The 8444-nt window shown below is 37.3% G+C and overlaps 1 protein-coding gene across 5 annotated transcripts in view; it reads left to right on the top strand.

Moving 5' to 3' along the window:
* The first annotated feature begins 15 nt into the window (after nt 1-15).
* CENPK (centromere protein K) overlaps nt 16-8444 on the top strand; it is a 53847-nt gene continuing 45418 nt past the window's right edge. For 2 of the 5 annotated variants that reach the window (XM_030798848.1, XM_030798847.1), the window contains exons 1-3: nt 16-86; nt 1627-1728; nt 8277-8378. In XM_030798848.1, the coding sequence (XP_030654708.1) occupies nt 8358-8378 (21 nt within the window). In that variant the 5' untranslated portion in view covers nt 16-86; nt 1627-1728; nt 8277-8357. Of the gene's footprint in view, nt 87-1626; nt 1729-8228; nt 8379-8444 lie in introns of all 5 variants that reach the window. The other 3 variants (XM_003265989.3, XM_003265988.4, XM_030798845.1) reach the window with 3 other exon arrangements.

Below are 8444 nucleotides of genomic sequence, written 5' to 3'. Positions count from 1 at the left end.
GGGCATGCAGCGCGCGCAGAAGTCGGGGGTTGGCAAGCGCTGCCTACGCAGAGCGGAGGCGACCTGGAGTTTGTGGCGCTGTGATGGTAAGACCTGGGCCGGGGAAGTCGATGTAACGGTTGAAGCTTGTGGCGCTCCAGTCCCGAAGGTGGAACCCTTATCGCCGGGGAACTGGATACCTGACTTCCCAGTCGGGCTTTGAGTCCCGTTCTTCCCGGCTTCCCGCGCGCCAACGCCAGCTCCATAACCTCGCCAATATTTAGAGAAAGATGGAGGGGGGGGGGACAGAAGGAACTGGTTAACTCGCGGGTTTCCTTTCAAATGCACTAAACATGTTTTCTCTCCTGACCTTTATTCTCTCACACACACTCTGAAGAAGGTGGTGAGTGCTTGTTACTGTTTCTGGGGGTGGGGTGGAGAAGCTGCTACTTCAAGTAACCAAAAGACCTAGGGCAGAACGGGTCACCCTTCTGTCTTCTCTCTGGTATAGGATTTCATCTCCTAGCAGTCATCTGAACTCTTTCTCCTCCTTCTCATCTGTCTTCTTCATTTTTAAAAAATTAGGTAAAAAGCACATAACATAAAATGAATTATCTTAATCTCTTTTTTAAAAAAATCAAATACAGCTTGTCAAAATGACGTCCGTTTACTTTTTTCTCTGCAATTACTTTTGCACCAACCTAATAAAATCCTCGTGGTAAATCTCTTCTCTACTTTTGCCTTGAGATAGGCACCACGTACAGGGAAGGAACTGCCCTCCATAGTAGGCACTTTATTTTATTTCAAAGGTTCTCATTATTTGACCATTCTACCTTGCAAGTCTCATTTCTTCTCTGCCCACTGCTCTCATCAGACTACTTTCTTTTGTGTCTCACAAATTTCCCTTGTTCGTTCTTGCCTCCTACTCTTATGTTTTTATGCGTGAAAGCATCTCCACAGCGATTTAGCCTTCATGTTTACAGCTTCTCATCTTTCAGAGACCGTGGCAATAATGAGGATGAAGATGATAATGATGATAATAATGTAGTTAGTTAACATTTATTAAGCATTATTAGGAACTAAGTCCTTCCGGGTTGGTTTTACTAACCTTCACTATCCTGAATTCCGATAGTACTTGCAGGCAGTGTTGTATACTTTACCATTTCATAGCACTTCCGACTACCTGAAATCATATCATGTATTTAGTTATCCATTCATTTATATTGTCCACATTAGAATGGAAGCTCTACAAGTACAAAGACTTTTTCACTTACACAGCTAAAGCCAGTGTCTGACCAATGGCACACATTAACATATTTGTTGAATAAATGAATGTATTTTAGAATTATGTGGGTATTTTTTGCTTATTTCATGTATATTAATCTTTTCCCAATTAATAGTGCGAATTTCTTTAAGTATAGTATTATCCCTAAAGAGATACTATTTTTCTTCAATAAATGATTAAGTATTATAGTCCTAACTGGGGACCTCAAAAAGTTGACTTGTTCCCTTTCCAGGAAGATAGGTTTAAGGATACAAAATGTGGGAAAGGGAAAAGTTAAACTCTTAAATGTGTGTGTGTGTGTGTGTGTGTGTGTGTGTATGTCTGTGTGTTTTAATTAAACGACTGAAATTCATTTCTCACAGGTCTAGAGGCTGGAGATTCAAGATCTGGGTGCCATCATTTTCTGGTTCTGTTGATGACCCTCTTCCGGGTTACATACAGCTCACATCTTGCATCCTCAAGTGGTAGAGAGCAAACTTTTAAATGTTTCTATATATTTTTCTTCTACTGCCACATTAAATCGTCAAGCCAGATAATTTGTTGAATATTTATCCCTCACCCTCTGCCCCCACCACATGTGCAGAGTTTTGCATTACTTTTGCATTTTGATAATGTATTTTAGTGGTCAGTAAAGAAATATTTATGTTTGATTTTTTTGCTTAAAAGTATTCTAAAATTCATGATGACTGAGTTTGGCTTTGTGAACTTAAACTATATCTTACGGGTATAGCAGGTGAGATGTTCAGCCTTCTACTAGTTGACATTCAAATTGTTAATAGCTAACACTGATAAAGCTCTTTATATGCTAGCTACACTGCTTATATATATATGTATATATACTCATTTAATGGTCATAACCCTAGGGAGTATTTAATATTATCTTCATTTTATAGGAAAGGAAACTGAGGCATAGAAAGTTTAAGTGACTTGCCCAAGTCTCATAGCTTTTAAGTATCAAAACAGATTTAAACCTGTATTGTCTGGTTGCAGAGTTCATACCTTTAAAGTTTTTTTTTCTCTAAGTAATGTGCCAGTAAACATAATTGTATAGACTTATGCAGACATATCTTTTTTTTTTTTTTTTTTTTTTTTTTTTTTTTGAGACGGAGTCTCGCTCTCTCACCCAGGCTGGAGTGCAGTGGCGCGATCTCGGCTCACTGCAAGCTCCGCCTCCCGGGTTCATGCCATTCTCCTGCCTCAGCCTCTCCGAGTAGCTGGGACTACAGGCGCCCGCCACCACGCCCGGCTAATTTTTTGTATTTTTAGTAGAGACGGGGTTTCACCGTGGTCTCGATCTCCTGACCTCGTGATCCACCCGCCTCGGCCTCCCAAAGTGCTGGGATTACAAGCGTGAGCCACCGCGCCCGGCCGACTTATGCAGACATATCTATCTTTAGGATTATTCCTAAGAATAGAACTTCTGGGTCACAAGAAATGCGTGTAAAATTTTGATGGATGTTATACAAAGTCGTTGTTCCACCAACAGTGCAAGCCTCTTATTTCACATGCTTGCCAGTATTATCTCTTACCAATTTTACATTATTTCCATTCTGAATGAAAATTGATGCTTGTTTAATTTGCATTTTCATAAATTATATATGAGCTTATGAATGTACTTTTTCTATATTTAAAAGGTATTTGTTTTTTCTTTGAATTCCTCATTTGTGTTCTTTGCCCGTTTCTATTGAATTGTTTTTGTTGTTTACCTTTTTACTGTAAAAATGCAGACACAAAATCAACGTAAAGTTTACTAATTATTATGAGGTGAACACCCTTACCATCATGGTAGTCAAGAAATAAAACTTTGATAATTACCTCAGAAATCTCTCCATTTAGCCCATCCCAGCCACAACCCTTTCCCCCCTTCCCCTCTTCCTCCAAAGTAATTGATAACCTGACTTTTTTGGTAATCTTTTTTTAAATTTTTTTTAATGGTGAGTTGTTTGGTTTCTTTTTATGAATTTGTAGGCACTTGTTATATATTAAGGAAATTAGGTCTTCGGTTGCCATATATATTACAAGTATTTCTCCTAGGTTTGGGGGTTTTAAATTTTAACTTTGTTGATGAGATGTTTCTCCATGCAGAATTAAAAAAAAACTGATGTAAAGATTTTACTTAGGTTTGCTTAGAAAGGTGTTTCCTAATCTAAGATTTTAAAAGTTTCTGTGTTTTCATCCTATTTTTTATGATTTCTATTTTGGGTTTTTTGAGGGAGTGAGGAGTGACGTAAAGATTCAGGTATGAATTTAGACCTATTTTTTTTTCCGCACATACTATTCAGTTTGTTAAAAAAAATGAGGAAGATTTATATGGACCAAAATATACATTTAAAAAACAGTATTATATATAAAATATCTATTTGGATTATTTTTTTCTCCTTGATTTGCATTGCCATCTCTGTCATGTGTCATGTGTCCATATGTATGTGAATATAGAAAGTCAAGAAAGGCTTTGTATTGTGTTCCATTGCTCAATTTGCCTATTTATATGCCAATTCTACATTGCCATAATAGTGTAGGGTATGTCCTCCCATGTTATTTTTCATGAGGAGCATAGGCTAGTTTTGGCCTTTTGTACTTCCACGTAAATTTTAGAATTTGCTTGTCAAGTCCCATAAAGAGAAACAAAAACTTTCAGGATTTTGGTTAAGATTCAGTAGCTCAACTTGGGGAAGAATCAACTTGTGGGTCTTTCAGTCCGTGAATATGACATATCTTTCCAATTATTTTGGTCTGCCTTAGAACTTCTCTGTTAATAAGTTATTGATTAAGCAGTATAAAATGCAGAAGTTCCATATGAATAAAGATATTGGGAGGGGTATTCTGATTTGCATTTGATGTGGGGTAGACATCCTCATCATTCTTTATTGCACTGTCTACCTCCTTAAAATTGCCCAGTTTTGAATCTTATGCCACCAGACTCTAATCCCCTTCCATTCTTTGCAGGAATCATCTAGCAAGATTGTTTTACTCACCCTCATTCCTTGAAGATTTTTAGCTCCTGGCTCACTGTTGCCCTTTGCAGTACTACTATAATTCTTAGTGATTTTAATATCCGTATAGATGATCCAATAACTTGGCCTCTCTTTTTCTTGACCTTCTTTCCCCTAGTGATTATGTTCTCTCTCTTGTCTTAGCTGCTTATTCCTATGGCCATTCTTTCACTTTGTCCCTGTCTGTACCTGTGGTGCTACACCATAGAAGAAAACATACAACCATGCTCTGGTTTTACTTTAAACTCATGATGCTAACCTCAGGTAAGCCTATAATGCTACTACTGAATAATCCTGTAACTTTATCCTCTCCCATTTTTTTATATATCTATCTTATACATCTCTTTTCCTGTGCTCTTAAACTTGCAGTACTTTCTGCCCATCCTTTCATAGCTGATGACCATAGTTACCATTTTACTGAGAAAAGAGAAACAATCCACATAGAATTTCTACAAGTTCCTAGCAACACATCTACTTACCTACCTGCATCTACACTCTTGATATTCTGATGACCCTCCCATTAAAATGGATGAACTGCATGTCCATTTATCTTAAGCCAACCCCTCTACTTATGTACTAGATCCCATTCTTTCTTCTCCCCTTTCTCTCTTGTATTAGCAACATTTCCTTCTTTTACTGTACCGTATAAAGATGCTATATTTTCTCCCATCTTTGAAAAAGAAAAAGTCTCTTTTAACCCTATATCTCCCTACAGCTACTAACCGTATTTCTGTCTTGTGTTTTAAAGAAAAAAAAAATGTGTGTGTGTTTTCTTTTTGTTTGTTTGTTTTGTTTGTTTTTGGTATGGTCTTACGGTCTTGCTTTGTCACCCAGGGTGGAGTGCAGTGGTGTGATCGTGGCTCACTGCAGCCTCAGTCTCCTGGGTTCACTGGGCTCAAGTGATCCTCCCACCTCAGCTCCTGAATAGCTGGAAATATAGGCATGTGCTGCCATACCTGGCTAGAGAAAAAGTTCTTGAAAACGTTTCATATACTTAATATTTTTAATTCCTTGCTTTCCATTCTTTATTGAATCCACTCCAATCAGACTTTTATTCTTGCCATTCTTCTAAAACTACTCCTGTAAAAGTTATCTGTGGCCTTCATTTTTGTATGTTTACTCCAATAAAATTGTTTTGATAAATTACCCCAGAATGTAGAGGTGTAAAACAACTATTTATTACGCTCATGGGTTTTGTGCATTAGAAATTCAGACAAAACACAGCAGGAGCAGCTTCTCTTCTCCACAGTATCTGGAGCCTTGGCTAGAAGGTCAAAGCCTAGGGGCTTAATTGTCAGAAATGATCATGTGTATGTCTGGCAGTTGATACTAGCGTTTGTCTGGGAACCTCAGTTCCTTTCCACATGGACTTTATGTGAGCTCTTCCTTTTGTGCTACTTTGGGCTTTCTCATAACATGGTGCCTGGGTTGCAAGGGTGAGTTCCAAGAAAGAGAAAGCCAGAAGTTAGCTATATTGCCTTTTATGACTTAGTCTTGAAAGTCATGTGGTGTCATTTTCATTGTATTCTCTTTATAAAGACAGCCACAAAGTCACACTCAGTTTCAGGGGGAGAGGAAAAAGACTCTTGTCTCTTGATGGGGAATGCAACCTGAAATATTGCTGTGACTATTTTTAGAAAAAACAGTTTGCTCCTCTATATTACTAAATAAATTGTAAATTCTCTGTAATTTACTTGACCTGTCTCCAGTGTTTAACAGTTATCATTTCTTCCTTGAATACATTCTTGGATTTCAGGGTATCATGCTGTTGATTTTCCTCTTAACTTACTGTGTGCTCCTTCTCAGACTATTCAGTTGGTTCTTACCTCAATAACTCCTGGCCTGAAGATCTTCTCATTTCTAGCTGCACACTCTTCCTTTTCTCATTTCTCCCATCCTCACAACTGTAAGTACAGTCATGTGTCACTTAACAACGGGGATATGTGTTGAGAAATGCAGTTAGATGATTTCATCATGTGAGCACAAACCTAGATGGTATAACCTACTACATACCTAGGCTGAATACTGTAGGTAATTGTAACAGAATGGTATTTCTGTATTTAAACATTCCTAAACATAGAAACGGTACAGTAAAAAAAATGGTATGAAAGATAAAAAGTGGAACACCTGTCTAGGGCTTTTACCATGAATGTAGCTTATAGGACTAGAAGTTGCTCTAGATGAGTCAGTGAGTTGTGAGAAAATGTGAAGGCCTAGGACATTAGTGTACCCTACTGTAGACTTTGTAAATACTGTACACTTAGGCTATACTAAATTTATTTTTTTAATTATTCAATAATAAATTAACCTTAGCTTGCTGTAAGTTTTTTGCTTTATCTTTTTAATTTTTTAACATTTCTTTCGTAAAAACAGTTTAAAACATAAACATGTTGTATAACTGTGCAACAATATTTTCTTTCTTTTTTTTTTTTTCTAATTTAGAGACAGAGTTTGTCTCTGTCACCCAGGCTGAAATGCAGTGGTGTGATCATAGCTTACTATAACCTTGAATTCCTGGACTCAAGCGATCTTCCTGCCCCTGCCTCCTGAGCAGCTAGGGCTACAGGACTGGGCCACCTCACCCAGCTAATTTTTAAATTTTTTTTTGTAGAGATAGGGGTCGCACTTTGTTGCCAGGCTGTTCTGGAACTCCTGAACTCAAGTGATCCTACGACCTTGGCCTCTCAAAGTGTTGTGATTATAGGTGTGAGTCACTGCACCTGGCATATTTTCTTTGTCTTTTTTTCTAGCCAATTTATTTATTTTTATTTTTTACTTATTAAATTTCTTTGTTAAGAACGATGATACAAACACATTAGCCTAGGCGTAAGGCAAGGTCAGGATCATCAAGACATCAGTAGGCAATAGGAATTTTTCAGCTCCATTGCAACCACTGTTATATGTGCGGTCTGTGATTGACCAAAATGTCATTATGTAGTGTGTAACTCTTATCTGTGTGATGATGGCTGTCAAATTCATATTGCTAGCTCAAAACTTTGCTTTCAACTGCAGACATGTATGTCTAATTGCTTAATCAGCAGCTCCAATAATTGACACCTCAAATGTAGCATATCCTAAACTGAGGTTTTAATCAGCACTTCTCCCATGTTTGCCAAATCTGTTTCTTTTACCATCTTTCTCACCTCAGTAACTGGTAACGTAATAATTCACTTCTCTCTGACAGTCCATATACATGCTGTTAAGAAATTCTGTTGGCTCCATCTTGAAAATATATCCAGAATGGGACATTCTGTGCTGCTTCTATCAATATTATCCTGGTGTACATCTTGCTTGGGTCATTGCAGTAGCTTTCTAACTGGTTTTCCTGCTTCTATCCTTACTGCCTGTAGTTAACCAGAGTTGCATTGTTAAAATGTAATTCAAATGATTCATTCCTCTGTTTAAAACTAACTGCTTATCATCTCAAAGTCCTTAAAATAGCCTACCAAACCCACGTGTTCTCATCCCTATTGTCTCTCTGACCTCATATTTTACTGTCTTACTTAATCTGCTGTAATCACACCAGCTCCTTCACTACTGTGGAAACATGGCAGTCATATTCCTGCATCAAGGCCTTTGCACTTGCAGTTCCCTCTGCCTGGACCCTCTGCCCCTGTTCATCCCTGTACCTCATTTCTTTATCTTCTTCATGTCTTCTTACTCAGTTGTCAATTTCTCAGTAACCTTATATGACCACCTTATTTAAAATTATATTGTCCTTGCCCTAGCATTCCCTATGTTTCTTCCTTGTCTTTTCTCCATGGCACTTATAAATAATTTGATATACTACAGTATATATATGCTTTATTTTTCATTTTATTGTCTGTTTTCCTTACTTAGAATAAGGTTCATGGTAGGAGGGATTTTTGTCTATTTTGTTCATTGCTATATTCTTACCCCCTAGATGAGTATCTGGCAGGTAATAAGTGTTCAACCAGTACTGCTGAATGAATAAATATTTTTTGCCTTAGTTTTTCTTATAAGGCTAAAAATTCACAAAGCATACATCAATGAATCAGCAAGATCTAGATCTGGATAGTACTACAGATGTGGGAGATGTTACAAATACTGAAGAAGAACTTATTAGAGAATGTGAAGAAATGTGGAAAGATATGGAAGAAGTAAGTATCAGAAGATAAAAGTGATAGTTAATATAAGATTTAAATCAACTTCAATAATAAATAGAC

Source organism: Nomascus leucogenys, chromosome 18, assembly GCF_006542625.1.
Source record: "Nomascus leucogenys isolate Asia chromosome 18, Asia_NLE_v1, whole genome shotgun sequence".
NCBI classification, from domain to species: domain Eukaryota; kingdom Metazoa; phylum Chordata; class Mammalia; order Primates; family Hylobatidae; genus Nomascus; species Nomascus leucogenys.
This window is presented reverse-complemented; position numbering and strand designations above follow the sequence as displayed.